Genomic DNA, 19,530 nt, shown 5'->3' with positions numbered 1-19,530 from the left:
CGTGTCTTATCAGAAACATTATTTATGACCCCTGACCTGCTGATTTTAGAAATGCATTGTATTACCTCCATTTTATCTTATTGGTACATATACATATATTTCACACAAAGTGAAGGAACAATGTACGTCATACATGGCATATCTATACTCACCCGGACAAGTGTCAGGAAAAATGAATTCAAGAGCAATTAGCATCATGAATTCATTAGTTCAGACACCTGACTTGATGACTATAGATCTCTGGTGTAGGCTGCCGTCACACTGTCAGTATTCGCTCTGTATTTTACAGCACTATTTGTAAGCCTAAACCTGGAGTGGAACTATGTGAGGAAAAGTACAATAAACAGATATGCACCACTAAAAGAATTTAACTACCGCTCCTGGTTTTGGCTTACAAATACTGATGTTAAGTACTGGACAAATACTGCGACAATAACGGACATCGTCTATACAGTCTGCGGCAAATAGCTAATGGTGAACCAAGACAGGACTCAATTACAGCAACAACCTAAGCCCAAAAACCCAAAGTGGTTTGTTAAGGAAATAGATAGGAGACATGGTGAAGAAAGTAAATCACAATTATTTTATTGGAAAAAACATTAACATTCCAAACATAAATTTGCAGACCCGAAACCAGCAGTACATTTTACACCATATTGTCCTGCCATGGCACACGTCCAATGTCAGAATCAAAAAACGCTGCAAATTGGTCCCGCATGTGGCCTACTTCAACTGTTGACCGCAGCGGGTGATGACGGTAATCAGGCAAAGGGTTTGCAACAGGTTCATCAAGTTCTATGGTGGGTCGCTCCTTAGCCAGAATGAAATTGTGGAGAACCACACAGGCTTTAACCACCTCATCCACTGTCTCCATTTTTAGATTTATTGCAGTTGCTTGAATGCGCCATTTGGACACCATAATCCCAAAGGCACACTCTACTGTTCTGCGTGCCCTGGTTAGTCTGTAGTTATAGATCCGTTTTGTGCGGTTCAAGTCCCGACTTGAATAGGGCTTCAGGAGATTTTCACTCATCTGAAAGGCCTCATCCCCAACCATTACAAATGGCAGCGGTGGGCCTTGAGTGTAGGGGAGTGGTCGTGGCTGTGGGAAATTAAAATTTTTGCCATAAACACGTCGGCCCATATCAGAGGTTTTAAAAGTCTGTGAATCGTTGCCACGGCCAAAAGCACCAATGTCCACAGCAATGAAGCGACAGTCCGCATCGGCTATTGCCATAAGAACTACTGAAAAATATTTTTTGTAGTTGAAGAACTGTGATCCCGTTCTGGCTGGTTTGGTAATCCGGATGTGCTTCCCATCCACCGCACCCAAACAGTTGGGAAAATCACAAACAGTCCAAAATTTGTCAGCAATTTCTTTCCACATGTCCTCCGTGGGTATGGGTATAAATTCCTCACGGAGAATGGTCCATAAAGCCCGGCAGGTTTCAAAAACAATTCCAGACAGCGTGGAAATCCCAAGGCGGAACTGGAAATGAAGGGATGACAAGCTCTCTCCAGTTGCAAGAAATCTGTAGTAAGAATAAATAATTTACAAAATAGGCAAAAAAACATCAGACCTGCAAAAAATTTTGGGTAGCTTTTGTTTAGAATTATTACGTACCTTAAGGTAACCAGGAGACGTTCCTCTGGTGGAATGGCTCTACGGAGCTGTGTGTCCTGTCTCCGGATGGCTCCTTGGACACGATCAAGCAAATCCCGGAAAGAGTCTTGTGACATCCTGGTATATTCCGGGAATTTTTCTGGGTTCTCATTGAGCTCACCATACAGGGTGTGATATGCACCACGGCTCTCACGCAGTTCTACAATGGGGTGTTGCCAAAACCGCCTACGCCTTGTCCTTCTCTGTCTTTCCCGGTTTCGGTGTTGCTCCCAAGCAAACGCACATGCCAGAAAAATCTTGATGCTCAGATCCAGTTTGAAGTAATAGCTCTCCATGTGAAGATCCATCTTGTCACAGGATACAGGAGCAAAATCTGAAGATTTCAGCTGTCCTAGGGTCTATATATAGATTTCACATAATACACGCCCTCTGTAGTCCCATTGGCTGGTTCTTGCATCTAGATTTTTTCTCTGGTAAATTTTTGCGACATGCGCACAAAAAACGCAAACGCATGGAAAACGCAAGCAAAAGCATGTAAACGCAGCGTTTTAATGACGCATGCGGTAACCGTAAGCGTTTTAAAAACGCTGCGTTTACACGCGTTTTTCGTGTCCTTGCGTTTGCGGATTAAACGCTGCAGATTGAAACGCTAATGTGAAAGTAGCCTTATTTTGTTTGGTGACCGGACCTGAAAATCAAAGTAGTTATTGTTCTGTATATACTGTATAATATGTGTGAGAGGAGAGAATGAGCGGCTGGACCAGTGTTCAGTATATTGATTATTTTCTGGCTAATATTTTTGTTATGTTTTCTGCTATTATTGTTGTTATGTTTTTCATTTTTATAATAAAAGATCTACAGGATGTAACTCAGGATCAGTACAGGATCAGTAATGTAATGTATGTACACAGTGACTGCACCAGCAGAATAGTGAGTGCAGCTCTGGGGTATAATACAGGATGTAACTCAGGATCAGTAATGTATTGTATGTACACAGTGATTGCACCAGCAGAATAGTGAGTGCAGCTCTGGGGTATAATACAGGATGTAACTCAGGATCAGTACAGGATCAGTAATGTAATGTATGTACACAGTGACTGCACCAGCAGAATAGTGAGTGCAGCTCTGGAGTATAATACTGGATGTAACTCAGGATCAGTAATGTAATGTATGTACACAGTGACTGCACCAGCAGAATAGTGAGTGCAGCTCTGGGGTATAATACATGATGTAACTCAGGATCAGTACAGGATCAGTAATGTAATGTATGTACACAGTGACTGCACCAGCAGAATAGTGAGTGCAGCTCTGGAGTATAATACTGGATGTAACTCAGGATCAGTAATGTAATGTATGTACACAGTGACTGCACCAGCAGAATAGTGAGTGCAGCTCTGGGGTATAATACAGGATGTAACTCAGGATCAGTACAGGATCAGTAATGTAATGTATGTACACAGTGACTGCACCAGCAGAATAGTGAGTGCAGCTCTGGAGTATAATACTGGATGTAACTCAGGATCAGTAATGTAATGTATGTACACAGTGACTGCACCAGCAGAATAGTGAGTGCAGCTCTGGGGTATAATACAGGATGTAACTCAGGATCAGTAATGTATTGTATGTACACAGTGATTGCACCAGCAGAATAGTGAGTGCAGCTCTGGGGTATAATACAGGATGTAACTCAGGATCAGTACAGGATCAGTAATGTAATGTATGTACACAGTGACTGCACCAGCAGAATAGTGAGTGCAGCTTTGTTGTATAATACTGTTTTCTGCCAGTGCCTTGTACATTTTATGACAACCTGACATTATGTTACATCGACTTTACATACAGGTCAATTTCTGAAGAATTAGGGTGAATCCATGGTAAGTGGTTAGTAATTTCACTGATTCAGGCTCGGTGTGACGTCTTGTTGCTGTATTACACGTTATCAATCACTGGACTCGACATCAAAGTAGAAATTGCAACTCCCTATAAATATTCCTTTTATAAACGACATCAAAGTTATAGAACGAGGCGAGAGGACGCGGTAATTACACCTGCGCTGAATGTCACATCCATTTCTTCTGAATCGACCACCAGCGTTCTCCCATAATAGCTGGCAATGGAGCTGTAAGCTCGGACGGGAGATGGTCTACAAGCAGGGGAAATGCTGATCTGCTGAGGTCTGCAGTGCTGTATCACAGATCCCCCTTAACAGTGTGTCATCCACAGATCCCCATAACAGTGCCTCATCCACAGATCCCCCATAACAGTGCTTCATCCACAGATCCCCCATGAGTGCGTTATCCACAGATCCCCCATAACAGTGCGTTATCCACAGATCCCCCATAAGTGTGTCATCCACAGATCCCCCATAAGTGTGTCATCCACAGATCCCCCATTACAATGCGTCATCCACAGATCCCCCATAACAATGCGTCATCCACAGATCCCCATAACAGTGCGTCATCCACAGATCCCCCATAACAGTGCGTCATCCACAGATCCCCCATAACAGTGCGTCATCCACAGATCCCCCATAACAGTGCGTCATCCACAGATCCCCCATAACAGTGCCTCATCCACAGATCCCCCATAAGTGTGTCATCCACAGATCCCCCATAACAGTGCTTCATCCACAGATCCCCATAACAGTGTGTCATCCACAGATCCCCCATAAGTGTGTAATCCACAGATCCCCCATAACAGTGTCATCCACAGATCCCCCATAACAGTGCGTCATCCACAGATCCCCATAACAGTGCGTCATCCAGATCCCCATAACAGTGCATCATCCACAGATCCCCCATAACAGTGCATCATCTACAGATCCCCCATAACAGTGTCATCCACAGATCCCCCATAACAATGCGTCATCAACCGATCCCCCATAAGTGTGTCATCCACAGATCCCCCATAAGTGTGCCATCCACAGATCCCCATTACAGTGCGTCATCCACAGATCCCCCATAAGTGCGTCATCCACAGATCCCCCATAAGTGCGTCATCCAGATCCCCCATAACAGTGCATCATCCACAGATCCCCCATAACAGTGCATCATCCACAGATCCCCCAGAACAGTGTGCCAGCCACAAATACCCCATAACAGTGCGTCAGCCACAGATCCCCCATAACAGTGCGTCATCCACAAATCCCCCATAAGTGTGTCATCCGCAGATCCCCCATAAGAGTGCTTCATCCACAGATCCCCCATAACAGTGCTTCATCCACAGATCCCCATAACAGTGTCATCCACAGATCCCCCATAACAGTGCGTCATCCACAGATCCCCCATAAGTGTCATCAACAGATCCCCCATAACAGTGCTTCATCCACAGATCCCCATAACAGTGTGTTATCCACAGATGCCCCATAACAGTCCGTCATCCACAGATCCCCATAACAGTGTGTCATCCACAGATCCCCCATAACAGTGCGTCATCCACAGTTCCCCCATAAGTGTCATCCGCAGATCCCCCATAAGAGTGCTTCATCCACAGATCCCCCATAACAGTGCATCATCCACAGATCCCCCATAACAGTGTGTCATCCACAGATCCCCCATAACAATGCGTCATCCACCGATCCCCCATAAGTGTGCCATCCACAGATCCCCATAACAGTGCGTCATCCACAGATCCCCCATAACAGTGGGTCATCCACAGATCCCCCATAACAGTGGGTCATCCACAGATCCCCCATAACAGTGGGTCATCCACAGATCCCCCATAACAGTGCGTCATCCACAGATCCCCCATAACAGTGCGTCATCCACAGATCCCCCATAACAGTGCGTTATCCACAGATCCCCCATAAGTGTGTCATCCACAGATCCCCCATAACAGTGCGTCATCCACAGATCCCCCATAACAGTGCGTCATCCACAGATCCCCCATAACAGTGCGTCATCCACAGATCCCCCATAACAGTGCGTCATCCACAGATCCCCCATAACAGTGCGTCATCCACAGATCCCCCATAACAGTGCGTCATCCACAGATCCCCCATAACAGTGCGTCATCCACAGATCCCCCATAACAGTGCGTCATCCACAGATCCCCCATAACAGTGCGTCATCCACAGATCCCCCATAACAGTGCGTAAATCAGTATTGGAGATGAGCCATAGCTGTATCTGGGTCTGGCGGGAATTCCTACACATCACAATGTCCTATCTGACAGGAAGCTCTGGCGTCCCCTAGTTTGTTTAGATTATGAAGCTGTAGGTGCGGTGTACTGACGTCACAATGAGCAGTATACACTGTGCACACACTGCTGTGGCGCCTTCCGCAGGAACTAGAGGCTGCGCTGTGCCAGAGTGACGTCACTTCCGGGAAGATGGCGGCGCCCAAGCCGCGCTCCACGCCGGTGCTGCTCTGCTGCTGAGTGCCGGGATTATTGCAGAACCCCAAAGTGGGAGGTAAGTGCCCTGGGGTATGACGTCATATGCTAGTGCCTGCCGACGTCTTCCATGCCTAGATTAGTACTGGTGTGCTGCTGACACCTGTGTATACATTATCATTGCTCCTGCCTGCAGTGCTGACACTCTCCATGCATGTTATTGTTGCTCCTCCCTGCTGACACTCTCCATGCATGTTATCATTGCTCCTCCCTGCTGACACTCTCCATGCATGTTATTGTTGCTCCTCCCTGCTGACACTCTCCATGCATGTTATCATTGCTCCTCCCTGCTGACACTCTCCATGCATGTTATTGTTGCTCCTCCCTGCTGACACTCTCCATGCATGTTATCATTGCTCCTCCCTGCTGACACTCTCCATGCATGTTATTGTTGCTCCTCCCTGCTGACACTCTCCATGCATGTTATCATTGCTCCTCCCTGCTGACACTCTCCATGCATGTTATTGTTGCTCCTCCCTGCTGACACCTGTGTATACATTATCATTGCTCCTGCCTGCAGTGCTGACACTCTCCATGCATGTTATTGCTCCTCCCTGCTGACACTCTCCATGCATGTTATCATTGCTCCTCCCTGCTGACGCTCTCCATGCATGTTATCATTGCTCCTCCCTGCTGACACTCTCCATGCATGTTATTGTTGCTCCTCCCTGCTGACACTCTCCATGCATGTTATTGTTGCTCCTCCCTGCTGACACTCTCCATGCATGTTATTGTTGCTCCTCCCTGCTGACACCTGTGTATACATTATCATTGCTCCTGCCTGCAGTGCTGACACTCTCCATGCATGTTATTGCTCCTCCCTGCTGACACTCTCCATGCATGTTATCATTGCTCCTCCCTGCTGACACCTGTGTATACATTATCATTGCTCCTGCCTGCAGTGCTGACACTCTCCATGCATGTTATTGCTCCTCCCTGCTGACACTCTCCATGCATGTTATCATTGCTCCTCCCTGCTGACGCTCTCCATGCATGTTATCATTGCTCCTCCCTGCTGACACTCTTCATGCATGTTATTGTTGCTCCTCCCTGCTGACACTCTCCATGCATGTTATTGTTGCTCCTCCCTGCTGACGCTCTCCATGCATGTTATCATTGCTCCTCCCTGCTGACGCTCTCCATGCATGTTATCATTGCTCCTCCCTGCTGACACTCTCCATGCATGTTATTGTTGCTCCTCCCTGCTGACGCTCTCCATGCATGTTATTGTTGCTCCTCCCTGCTGACACTCTCCATGCATGTTATTGTTGCTCCTCCCTGCTGACGCTCTCCATGCATGTTATTGTTGCTCCTCCCTGCTGACACTCTCCATGCATGTTATTGTTGCTCCTCCCTGCTGACGCTCTCCATGCATGTTATTGTTGCTCCTCCCTGCTGACACTCTCCATGCATGTTATTGTTGCTCCTCCCTGCTGACGCTCTCCATGCATGTTATTGTTGCTCCTCCCTGCTGACGCTCTCCATGCATGTTATCATTGCTCCTCCCTGCTGACGCTCTCCATGCATGTTATCATTGCTCCTCCCCGCTGACGCTCTCCATGCATGTTATCATTGCTCCTCCCCGCTGACACTCTCCATGCATGTTATTGTTGCTCCTCCCTGCTGACGCTCTCCATGCATGTTATTGTTGCTCCTCCCTGCTGACACTCTCCATGCATGTTATCATTGCTCCTCCCTGCTGACGCTCTTCATGCATGTTATCATTGCTCCTCCCTGCTGACACTCTCCATGCATGTTATTGTTGCTCCTCCCTGCTGACACTCTCCATGCATGTTATTGCTCCTCCCTGCTGACACTCTCCATGCATGTTATCATTGCTCCTCCCTGCTGACGCTCTCCATGCATGTTATCATTGCTCCTCCCTGCTGACACTCTCCATGCATGTTATTGTTGCTCCTCCCTGCTGACACTCTCCATGCATGTTATTGCTCCTCCCTGCTGACACTCTCCATGCATGTTATTGTTGCTCCTCCCTGCTGACGCTCTCCATGCATGTTATCATTGCTCCTCCCTGCTGACGCTCTCCATGCATGTTATCATTGCTCCTCCCTGCTGACACTCTCCATGCATGTTATTGTTGCTCCTCCCTGCTGACACTCTCCGTGCATGTTATTGTTACTCCTCCCTGCTGACACTCTCCGTGCATGTTATTGCTCCTCCCTGCTGACACTCTCCATGCATGTTATCATTGCTCCTCCCTGCTGACACTCTCCATGCATGTTATCATTGCTCCTCCCTGCTGACACTCTCCATGCATGTTACTGTTGCTCCTCCCTGCTGACACTCTCCATGCATGTTATCATTGCTCCTCCCTGCTGACACTCTCCATGCATGTTATTGTTGCTCCTCCCTGCTGACACTCTCCATGCATGTTATTGTTACTCCTCCCTGCTGACACTCTCCATGCATGTTATTGTTGCTCCTCCCTGCTGACGCTCTCCATGCATGTTATTGTTGCTCCTCCCTGCTGACACTCTTCATGCATGTTATTGTTGCTCCTCCCCGCTGACTCTCCATGCATGTTACTGTTGCTCCTCCCTGCTGACACTCTCCATGCATGTTATTGTTGCTCCTCCCTGCTGACACTCTCCATGCATGTTATTGTTACTCCTCCCTGCTGACACTCTCCATGCATGTTATTGTTGCTCCTCCCTGCTGACACTCTCCATGCATGTTATTGTTGCTCCTCCCTGCTGACACTCTCCATGCATGTTATTGTTGCTCCTCCCTGCTGACACTCTCCATGCATGTTATTGTTGCTCCTCCCTGCTGACACTCTCCATGCATGTTATTGTTGCTCCTCCCTGCTGACGCTCTCCATGCATGTTATTGTTGCTCCTCCCTGCTGACACTCTCCATGTATATATCACATTATTGTTTTTGCTCCTGCCTGCTGACACTCTCCATGCATGTTATTGTTGCTCCTCCCTGCTGACGCTCTCCATGCATGTTATTGTTGCTCCTCCCTGCTGACACTCTCCATGTATATATCACATTATTGTTTTTGCTCCTGCCTGCTGACCGCTTGCATGTACTCCTATTTCTTGTACTCCTTCTTTGAAGCCTCCCCATAGACAAGACCTCTGTGGTAGAAAGGCTAATGTGTCCTGTACATGCTGGGAGTTGTAGTGTCGCTATCGCGGGGAGCCCCAGGCTCTCTCTTCCTGTGGTCGGTTCCTCATGATATAACCTGGGCTTGTGCTTCTGTCCTCAGAGGGGCTGCCGGTCTGTATATAACATGGATGTCCCATCCAATATGAGGAGTGCGGGCCTGAAGTTCGCAGAGCAACAGATGCAGCGGCACGGCTGGACGGAAGGTGAGCGATGTAGCAGAGCTGCGCTGGTCTGTGTCCTCATGGCTTGGTATTTCTCAAACTCTTAGTAGGGGGCAGTGTCATACATAGTAATGGGGGGTCCTGGGTGTCTCGCCCCTTTCCATGTACAGGTCGATGTGCTTTACCTGCCGTGTTCTGCTTCTCTTCAGGTAAAGGACTTGGAAAACGCGAGGATGGAATTTCCAAAGCCATTAAAGTGAAAGTGAAGTGTGACACTGCCGGGGTAAGGGGCTCATATTCCTCATTCTGGGGGTCTCCACAAGGACCCTGACAACCATTCCACATAAGCTTTGAGCCTTTATATTAGGGGGTCCCCATATGTTTTGTTCTCTGCCGTCAGTGGGACCCCTAGCGTTGTTACGTTTTTATGATTTCCCCAAAATTGAGACTGATAGCCCACAGTGTCTGCTGTGTTGTATACGGACCCCCTTGTAACATGTCATCTCGCCCTGTAGGTAGGACATAACTCCGCCGAGCAGTTCACCTTCCACTGGTGGGATCATGTGTTCAATAAGACGGCTTCCAGCATCTCGGTGGAGACTGACGAGGTGGGCGCAGGATCTTCTGCTCACACGGTCCTCAGCGGCCTTGTTTGGGGGAGGGGTAACATACGAGGGGTAGTAGCCAGGGCCGCGTCATCTCACCACCTTGTTCTCTTTTCAGGACGGTGTTAAGGTGAAGAAGGTCTCAGGAGATGACGGCGCCGTGTCCAGTAAGAAGCCTCGGAAGGCCATGCTCAACAGTAACATGCTGTACGGACGCTTCATTAAGGTACGATGCCATATCTCAGCGCCCTAAATATAATGAGCTCAGTAAAAATCGTCTACCCACTGTCAGAGCCGGCCCACTGATTCTCAGTTCACTCATTCTGCAGCTAGCAATACAGAGGCTACAGCAGGCATTCACGGAACTTTTTTAATAATGATTTTTTGCCCCAAATACATGCATTTAAGATTTAAGTTAAAAAAAAATGTCCCCAACCCTTACGAAGGCAGCTTTGGATGTGAATGGAGTATGTATAAGCTAAAGTGAAGCAAGTATCTGCAGCAATGATCTTCCTGAATATGCAATGGTGGAGTTTCCCTTTAATTGGTGTTTTCTGTCCCACTGCATTTGCAGTCGGCCACGCTGATGTCAGGGGGGGAGAAGCCAGTGGATGAGTCGTCGTCGTCATCATCATCATCATCTTCAGAAGGAAGTGAAGATGAGGATTCGAAACTTGATTTATCGTCGGCGACTAAGTATGTTGTGACCTTCTGTACTATGTCCTGATGTAACATCGGCGTCGTTGTGGTTTTCTTTCTTAAGCATTTCTTGTATTTACCTTATTATCTAGATTTTAAAAAAAGTCCCCAAATCTTTTTTACCAAGTATCCTATTAGTATGCCTAGTGCAAGCAGTAATCAATGCATCAACACTTCCAGAAGCCATAGCTTCTGCCAACGTAGTTTTTTTGTCTTTTACCATAACTAAACACCTTCATTTACAGTAGATAACACAGGATCCACCATTCACATTAGGTGATGTCACAGCTCACCTCCCCCTCCTGTACAATGACTGATAACACCTCTATATACAGTAGATAACAGGATCCATCATTCACAATAGATGGTCACAGCTCACCTCCTCCTCCTCCTGTACAATGACTGATAACACCTCTATATACAGTAGATAATACAGGATCCACCATTCACAATAGGTGATGTCACAGCTCACCTCCTCCTCCTGTACAACGACTGATAAAATCTATATACAGTAGATAACACAGGATCCAACATTCACAATAGGTGATGTCACAGCTCACCTCCTCCTGTACAATAATTAACACAGGATCCACCATTCACTATAGGTGTTATCACAACTCGCCTCCTCCCCCTCCTGTACAATGACTGCATCCATCTGCCGATAAGAGGATCAATTTGATGGGGCTCCAGCTTAAATGTGACCTCCATAAAATCCTACAATATGTTCACCAGTAATATGTCTGCTTCCCGTAGGTTGTCAGATGAGGACCTCGTGAAGATCTGCGGTGGTCGAACAGCGCACAAGTAGGTTCAGTGAAGTTCTTCTATGAAAGAGGAGGGGACTTGGAAAGTTTAGGCGCCATCTTGAGTGATGGCAGTACACATATGATAGATGGTCTTAAAAATGGTGGAGTCTTACTGAGAACTTAGGTGGGCAAAGAAAACACCACCAAAGTAAAGTTTTGCTTCCTGTCTCCACAGAGGGGCTAGACATGGACTGACCATGAGCGCCAAACTCTTAAGAATTGAGGAGCAGGAAAAAGCATTTATGGAAAAGTATGGGAAGAAGGAAACTAAGCTAGAACCGTCCAAGTCTGGAGTAAAGTCTAAAGACTGTCAGGACGAGAAGAAGAAAAAACGGAGGGAAGTAAAGTTTGATGATGAAGAACAGGATAATCTCTCTGTAATATTGAAGAAGAAAAAGAAGCAAAGAAAGGAAATCTGTGAAGATTCGGTGAAAGAGGAGCTTAACGGTCATGCTCATGTTCCTTGTATGGAGGAGGATACAAGGACCTCAAAGAAAACGGAGCTGGTTGAAGAAGCAGAGGTCATTCGTGACAACAAAAATGTTCATCTAAGACCGAAGAAGAAGAAAAGGAAAACAACTGACAGTGAAGAGTCCATGAGCTATGGTCACTCAGGTGATGCTCATCTGTTGATTACAGATGAGAAGGCACGAAAGTCCAAGAAAAAGAAAACAGAAGACCACGAAGAGCTGATCAAGGCTAAAGAGGAGCCATCAAAAAAATCCAAAAATAAGAAGTGGAAAGTGGATGGCGGGGAAGAACATGATCCGAATGTGGGAGAAGGAATATCAAAGCAGGAAAAGAAGAAACTGGCGGACAATGAAGACCGTGAAGAATACACCAAAGCCAAGAAGAAGTCAAAACGCATGAATTGAGCAGTGTCCGGGAGCCGGAGGTGACGATATGCCAACACTATTGTGGCGTTATTGGGATTTAATTTTTTTAATCGGTCCATAAGTAGTCAGATCTTTGATTTCCACCACCAGAGCCTTGTGTCTTGTTTTCTAGTGTTTGGGAAGTAAAATCTCCTGAAGGTGAAGAGGCCAGAAAGTGTAATGCTACACAAGACGTGGTAGATCAGGACATAATTACATCCTCAGGGATATTTTTAACAAGTGAGGGGAAAAAAAATAATGCAGGGAAATTAGGAGTAACTTCCATCATGTAGCTGGTGCGTCTCGGGGTACAGAACTTTAGCACGGAGCTCGTACATGCTTTCTAATGCCTGGTGAGAAGAAAAGCAACTTATTGTCAGTAGGAGGATTAGAAAGTCCGGAGGCTGGGGGTACTGCACACTTAGGAATGCTTTTTTTTAATAAATGCACATCTTTATATTCATATTTTTTAAAGTATTTATTGGTTCTATACAAAGTGCTCAGGTTAAATTTTAATCCAAGTCTTGATGAAAGTGAAGCTCCGCGATTGCCCACTGCTCCCTGTGCGGCTCCAGTTGTCTCTCGGTCAGTGCTATCATTCTGCGGCGTCTTCAGAGCAGTCTGCGGACACAGTCTGTATCGGGGTAGTCCGGGAGGCTGAGGTTGTACTTCTTCTGTAAGGCCACGGGGACAAAACGCCCGCCCAGGTAGTGGTAGCGTCCGGAGAAGTGAACGGCCGACTGTTTGGGGGCTGTCAAGGAGATGAGCATGTCTGGCTGCAAGCCATCAGGATTTCCTTTCTCCACGTCCCACCCTATAAATGAATATTAAATTACCGTATTTTTCGGACTATAAGACACACTTTTTTCCTCCCGAAATGTGGTGGAAATGGGGGATGCGTCTTATAGTCCGGATGTATGGGCTCTGGCTGTGGTGGGGGAGCGGTTTCGGTGGAGCATCGGGTCACAGCAGGCTGGAGCCGGCGGCTCCGGCTAACTCCTGTGCCCGCTGCTAAAGAGAAAAGAATATGCATTGCATTCCAAGCACATGGGCGTGGAGGTTAATGAATTAACTTTCTGGTATCCTGGTATGATTGATTGGCCCATCCTGTTGCGGGTATGTTTGGCTCCATCAGAAAATATTAAAAAAAAAAAAAAATTACACTTACCTTCCTCAGCTCCCTGCTCCGATGCCAGCAGCTGCTTAGTGCTTGTAAGCAGCACATGGCAGGGACATCATGCGCTACTCACAAGCAGAGCACAGCTGCCAGAATACTCACCGGGACCGTTAATCGGAGAGCGGTGAGTATCCATTCCTCTTCAGTAGCGAGCACTGTCAACCAGCGGCTTCCTGTTGCTGCGGCGGTCACATGTGCCGATACTTAAGAGAAATGAATATTCAGAATATTAATTTCTCAAGTATCAGCACACGTGACTGCCGGCAGCAACAGGAAGCCTCCGGCTGACAGTGCTCGCTACTGAAGAGGAATGGATACTCACCACTCTCTCCGATGAATGGCCCCGGTGAGTATTCCGGCAGCTGTGCTCTGCTTGTGAGTAGCGCATGATGTCCCTGCCATATGCTGCTTACAAGCACTAAGCAGCTGCTGGCATCGGAGCAGGGAGCCGAGGAAGATAAGTGTAGTGTGTGCTTTTTTTTTTTTTTAATCTTTCCTGATGGGGGCCAATTATAATAGAAAAAGGATGGGACCAATCATACCAGGATAGGTATGAGGGGGCCATATATACCAGGATACAGCCTGTATTATGCTCCAGAGCTGCACTCACTATTCTGCTGGTGCACTGTGTATGTACATTACTGATCCTGAGTTATATCCTGCATTATACCCCAGAGCTGCACTTACTATTCTGCTGGTGGAGTCACTGTGTACATACATTACATTACTGATCCTGAGTTACATCCTGTATTATACCCCAGGGCTGCACTCACTATTCTGCTGGTGCAGTCACTGTGTACATACATTACTGATCTTGAGTTATATCCTGTATTATACCCCAGAGCTGCACTCACTATTCTGCTGGTGGAGTCACTTGGTACATACATTACTGATCCTGAGTTACATCCTGTATTATACTCCAGAGCTGCACTCACTATTCTGCTGGTGCAGTCACTGTCTACATTCATTACATTACTGATCCTGAGTTACATCCTGTATTATACCCCAGAGCTGCACTCGCTATTCTGCAGGTCTTGCAAAAAACATCTTCAGAGGATGCTGGATTTCAGCACTGCATTTCTAGTCAACACTTTCCTTTAATGCAAATTACAAAAATGGGTTCAGTTCAGACTCTGTATAGCAACTCCTTAAAGACTCCATATCTAAAGCCAGCAGAATCGTGAGTACAGCTCTGGAATATAATCACTTTAGGTTTGGTGTAGATACAGCCTTACCCGACGGGATGTCGACACTGGCGATGGGTATGGTGATTCGCTTCAGAGTATTCAGGATGCTGCCAAAGGGTTCCCGCACTGCGCCCTTAAAGCTGAATCCAAAAATGGCGTCAATGACCAAGTTATAGGCTCCATCGATAACCTCGGCCTGGAGGAAAGAATGCAAGATAATTTCCAGCATATAAATGCCACAATAAATAAAATGGCCCCCCAAAAAAATATCACCCCCATGTGCATTGGGGGGGGGGCGACAGAGCAGGAAGAAGCTCCTCCCATTATATGGTTACGTGATAAAAATATTACCTCTTCTGGAAACTCCGACAGCAGGGGGATGTCCATTTTTTGACACTGTGTGGTTAAATTCTCAAACAGGGTCTTGTTTGGACGCTTGGGGTAATAAACAGCCGGTAAATAACCCTGTGGGGAGAGAGCAGGAATATGTGAGCTCTGTATGAACAATAGTGAGTGCAGCTCTGGAGTATAATACAGGATGTAACTCAGGATCAGTAATGTAATGTATGTACACAATGACTGCACCAACAGAATAGTGAGTGCAGCTCTGGGGTATAATACAGGAGGTAACTCAGGATCAGTACAGGATCAGTAATGTATGTACAGTGACTGCACCAGCAGAATAGTGAGTGCAGCTCTGGGGTATAATACAGGATGTAACTCCGGATCAGTAATGTAATGTATGTACACAGTGACTACACCAGCAGAATAGTGAGTGCGGCTCTGGAGTATAATACAGGATGTAACTCAGGATCAGTAATGTAATGTATGTACAGTGACTGCACCAACAGAATAGTGAGTGCAACTCTGGGGTATAATACAGGATGTAACTCAGGATCAGTACAGGATCAGTAATGTATGTACAGTGACTGCACCAGCAGAATAGTGAGTGCAGCTCTGGGGTATAATACAGGATGTAACTCCGGATTAGTACAGGATCAGTAATGTAATGTATGTGCACAGTGACTGCACCAGCAGAATAGTGAGTGCAGCTCTGGAGTATAATACAGGATCAGTAATGTATGTACACAGTGACTCCACCAGCAGAATAGCGAGTGCAGCCCTGGAGTGTAACTCAGGATCAGTACAGGATCAGTAATGTATGTACACAGTGACTGCACCAGCAGAATAGTGAGTGCAGCTCTGGGGTATAATACAGGATGTAACTTAGGATCAGTACAGGATCAGTAATGTATGTACACAGTGACTGCACCAGCAGAATAGTGAGTGCCGCTCTGCAGTATAATACAGTATGTAACTAAGGATCAGTAATGTATGTACACAGTGACTGCACCAGCAGAATAGTGAGTGCAGACCTGGAGTATAATACAGGATGTAACTCAGGCTCAGTACAGGATCAGTAATGTATATACACAGTGACTGCACCAGCAGAATAGTGAGTGCAGCTCTGGAGTATAATACAGGATGTAACTCAGGATCAGTAATATAATGTATGTACACAGTGACTGCACCAGCAGAATAGTGAGTGCAGCTCTGGGGTATAATACAGGATGTAACTCAGGATCAGTAATGTAATGTATGTACACAGTGACTGCACCAGCAGAATAGTGAGTGCAGCTCTGGAGTATAATACAGGATGTAACTCAGGATCAGTACAGGATCAGTAATGTATGTACACAGTGACTGCACCAGCAGAATAGTGAGTGCAGCTCTGGACTATAATACAGGATGTAACTCGGGATCAGTACAGGATCAGTAATGTAATGTATGTACAGTGACTGCACCAACAGAATAGTGAGTGCAACTCTGGGGTATAATACAGGATGTAACTCAGGATCAGTACAGGATCAGTAATGTATGTACAGTGACTGCACCAGCAGAATAGTGAGTGCAGCTCTGGGGTATAATACAGGATGTAACTCCGGATTAGTACAGGATCAGTAATGTAATGTATGTGCACAGTGACTGCACCAGCAGAATAGTGAGTGCAGCTCTGGAGTATAATACAGGATGTAACTCAGGATCAGTACAGGATCAGTAATGTAATGTATGTACGCAGTGACTGCACCAACAGAATATTGAGTACAGCTCTGGAGTGTAATACATGTAACTCGGGATCTGCACAGGATAAGTAATGTAATCGATAACGAATGTAACTCAAGGGTACCGAAGTCTGACATTAGGATTATTCTGACATGTGGCGGTATTTTCTTATGGATTTCTGCTTTGTGGTCTCACATACTGAATATTTCTTCCGTTTCGGTGGTCTGTTACCAAGTCAGAGCACTGTAATATTCATGCTAGTCTATACTTTCGCTGCGCGCTTCTCGCTCGCTGTGACTTTCCCGGGGGTGGCTGCACTCATGTGACGTGTCCTTGTAAAGCGGTAAACTTTAACCACAACGTCCTACATTTGCTGCGAGCGTGGATGGTGGGAGTGATGGATAATCTTCCTCGAGAGAACAGGGTCACAGGGAGTAACACATCACTGGAATGGGGAAAATCTGTGTGGCGGAGGAGGGGCACCTGGTTTTTGTCTCTGAGACCCATCAATCATTACAGGTCTGATCTAATCTGAGGAGATGTTCCTGAAATGGAAAGTCATAATCCAAAACTTACAAAGAGCTTCAGGTGCCGGGCGCACACTAGTCCGTCACCGCCATTGTTCCCGGGGCCACAAATAACCAGCACGGTGGGCAGACCGGCCGTGAAGGAGCTCACTGGGTAAGCCTGCAATACCAGACAAACAAATGCATCGCTCAACAGCAAGCAGAGGTCCTGACAATGGCTAAACCCTATGTATACGACATGTTCGGGGACGTTATAAATTAGTAGGACCCTGGCGTAGACCTCTTTCCTCCCTCCCCCACCCCTGCCCATACGTCTTCCCCCTCACGTCTCAACCCCAGTACCCTGGCCCATACATAGCACCCCTCACCCCCGAGACACTGGCCCAGATGTCTCCCCCCTCACCCCCGTGATCCTGGCCCAGACATCTACCCCCCCACCCTCATGACCCTGGCCCAGACACCCTCCCCCCCACCCTCATGACCCTGGCCCAGACACCCTCCCCCCTTCATGACCCTGGCCCAGACATCCCCCCCACCCTCATGACCCTGGCCCAGACATCCCCCCACCCTCATGACCCTGGCCCAGACATCCCCCCACCCTCATGACCCTGGCCCAGACATCCCCCCCACCCTCATGACCCTGGCCCAGACATCCCCCCCCACCCTCATGACCCTGGCCCAGACATCCCCCCCCCACCCTCATGACCCTGGCCCAGACATCCCTCATGACCCTGGCCCAGACATTCCCCCCACCCTCATGACCCTGGCCCAGACATCCCCCCCACCCTCATGACCCTGGCCCAGACATCCCCACCCTCATGACCCTGGCCCAGACATCCCTCATGAGCCTGGCCCAGACATTCCCCCCCACCCTCATGAGCCTGGCCCAGACATCCCCCCCCCACCGTCATGACCCTGGCCCAGACATCTCCCCCAGCGACCCTGGCCCAGACATCTCCCCCACCCTCATGACCCTGGCCCAGACATCCCCCCCCACCGTCATGACCCTGGCCCACACATTCTCCCCCCGCGACCCTGGCCCAGACATCCCCCCAACCCTCATGACCCTGGCCCAGACATCCCCCCAACCCTCATGACCCTGGCCCAGACATCCCCCCAACCCTCATGACACTGGCCCAGACATCCCCCCAACCCTCATGACACTGGCCCAGACATCCCCCCCACCCTCATGACACTGGCCCAGACATCCCCCCCACCCTCATGACCCTGGCCCAGACATCCCCCCCACCCTCATGACCCTGGCCCAGACATCCCCCCCACCCTCATGTCCCTGGCCCAGACATCCCCCCCACCCTCATGTCCCTGGCCCAGAAACTCCCCCCCCCCTCATGACCCTGGCCCAGACATCCCCCCCCCCTCATGTCCCTGGCCCAGACATCCCCCCCCTTGACCCTCGCGTCTCCCCCCACCTTGGCAATGGCGGTGGCACAGCTGAGCCCAGCCAGCTCCATCAACTGATCCACACTGAACTTGTACTCGTTAAAGAGCTCCTCGTCCACCGCCTGCGCCTCCGCCTGACTAACAGAAGGGAAAACAAGGATACCGTTACAGCATCAATGAGATAATGGATACCTATGGGTAAGGGTGTCTGTAATAACAGTAATTATTATTCATTCCAATAGCACAGAAACTTAAGGTCATACTTCGAGGGTCTTCGTCTATAATGTGTCTCCAAATCCAACTGCCATGAAAAGAATCAGAAAATATTGCTTCTTCATTGATAGAAGTGAGTCTGATTTGCTTATTTACCGGAAACCAGTGTGCCTCCATTTTAAAATTGAGCACAGGGAATTATCAATACATGTTTCCCACGGCAGCCAATCAGATCACACGAATTATCCTCTAACCTGACAGACAGAAATGAAACCTGAAATGCGATTGGTTGCTAATGGCAACCCTTCCAGCATCGAGAATGTACCACTAGCAGCCGTCATTAGGGGGTGCATAGAACAAATAAAAAAGCCTTTCCACCTCACCTGAGGTATTTGAGCCCACCCTCCATTATAGCACTGGCTCGGTACTGCCTGCACTGAACTCTTCCGTCTCCCACCGTCCGCAGACAGGTATCCGCCCTCACTCCAAGGCGAGCACCCCCAACCAGGAGGCCGAGGCCGAGGCCGAACAGTGCCCGGATTCCGTACATCCAACACAAGCCACACCCCCTTCAGCTCCAGCGATCGCTTCTTCCGGGTTTGACTATTGCGCAGGCGCATTACAAAGTGGGAATTTATTCTGCGCATGCGCGCTGTGAATTTGT

At 47.8% G+C, this 19,530-nt stretch overlaps 2 protein-coding genes across 2 annotated transcripts; one reads left to right on the top strand and one right to left on the bottom strand.

The window, feature by feature from the left end:
• Positions 1-5,848: 5,848 nt before the first annotated feature.
• Positions 5,849-12,762, top strand: GPATCH4 (G-patch domain containing 4). Its single transcript, XM_077258377.1, has 8 exons — positions 5,849-6,035; positions 9,252-9,354; positions 9,522-9,595; positions 9,828-9,920; positions 10,036-10,143; positions 10,492-10,613; positions 11,370-11,420; positions 11,598-12,762. Exons 2-8 carry the CDS (start codon positions 9,276-9,278, stop codon positions 12,295-12,297), a joined length of 1,227 nt encoding a protein of 408 aa, XP_077114492.1. The 5' UTR covers positions 5,849-6,035; positions 9,252-9,275; the 3' UTR covers positions 12,298-12,762.
• On the bottom strand, positions 12,761-19,459 carry NAXE (NAD(P)HX epimerase). Its single transcript, XM_077258388.1, has 6 exons — positions 19,250-19,459; positions 18,683-18,791; positions 17,302-17,412; positions 15,013-15,126; positions 14,710-14,857; positions 12,761-13,111 (listed from the first exon to the last, which is right to left on the bottom strand). The coding sequence occupies exons 1-6, from the start codon at positions 19,414-19,416 to the stop codon at positions 12,909-12,911; spliced, it is 852 nt and encodes a 283-aa protein (XP_077114503.1). The 5' UTR covers positions 19,417-19,459; the 3' UTR covers positions 12,761-12,908.
• Positions 19,460-19,530: the final 71 nt, after the last annotated feature.

The sequence above is a fragment of the Ranitomeya variabilis genome, chromosome 1 (genome assembly GCF_051348905.1).
Source record: "Ranitomeya variabilis isolate aRanVar5 chromosome 1, aRanVar5.hap1, whole genome shotgun sequence".
In the NCBI taxonomy this organism is placed as follows: domain Eukaryota; kingdom Metazoa; phylum Chordata; class Amphibia; order Anura; family Dendrobatidae; genus Ranitomeya; species Ranitomeya variabilis.
The sequence above is the reverse complement of the archived record's forward strand: the minus strand, read 5'-3'. Positions and strand labels throughout refer to the sequence as shown.

What these genes read in the sequence shown, in the direction of transcription:
- NAXE (XM_077258388.1), bottom strand. Translation starts at nt 19,416, where the DNA reads ATGTACGGAATCCGGGCACTGTTCGGCCTCGGCCTCGGCCTCCTGGTT. An exon ending in CCCGGCACCTGAAGCTCTTT is followed by an intron (nt 15,127 to 17,301) that starts GTAAGTTTTGGA and finishes CTCTCCCCACAG; the next exon opens with GGTTATTTACCGGCTGTTTA. An exon ending in TGTCGGAGTTTCCAGAAGAG is followed by an intron (nt 14,858 to 15,012) that starts GTAATATTTTTA and finishes TCTTTCCTCCAG; the next exon opens with GCCGAGGTTATCGATGGAGC.
- GPATCH4 (XM_077258377.1), top strand. Translation starts at nt 9,276, where the DNA reads ATGGATGTCCCATCCAATATGAGGAGTGCGGGCCTGAAGTTCGCAGAG. An exon ending in TCTCGGTGGAGACTGACGAG is followed by an intron (nt 9,921 to 10,035) that starts GTGGGCGCAGGA and finishes TTCTCTTTTCAG; the next exon opens with GACGGTGTTAAGGTGAAGAA. An exon ending in TGTACGGACGCTTCATTAAG is followed by an intron (nt 10,144 to 10,491) that starts GTACGATGCCAT and finishes CTGCATTTGCAG; the next exon opens with TCGGCCACGCTGATGTCAGG.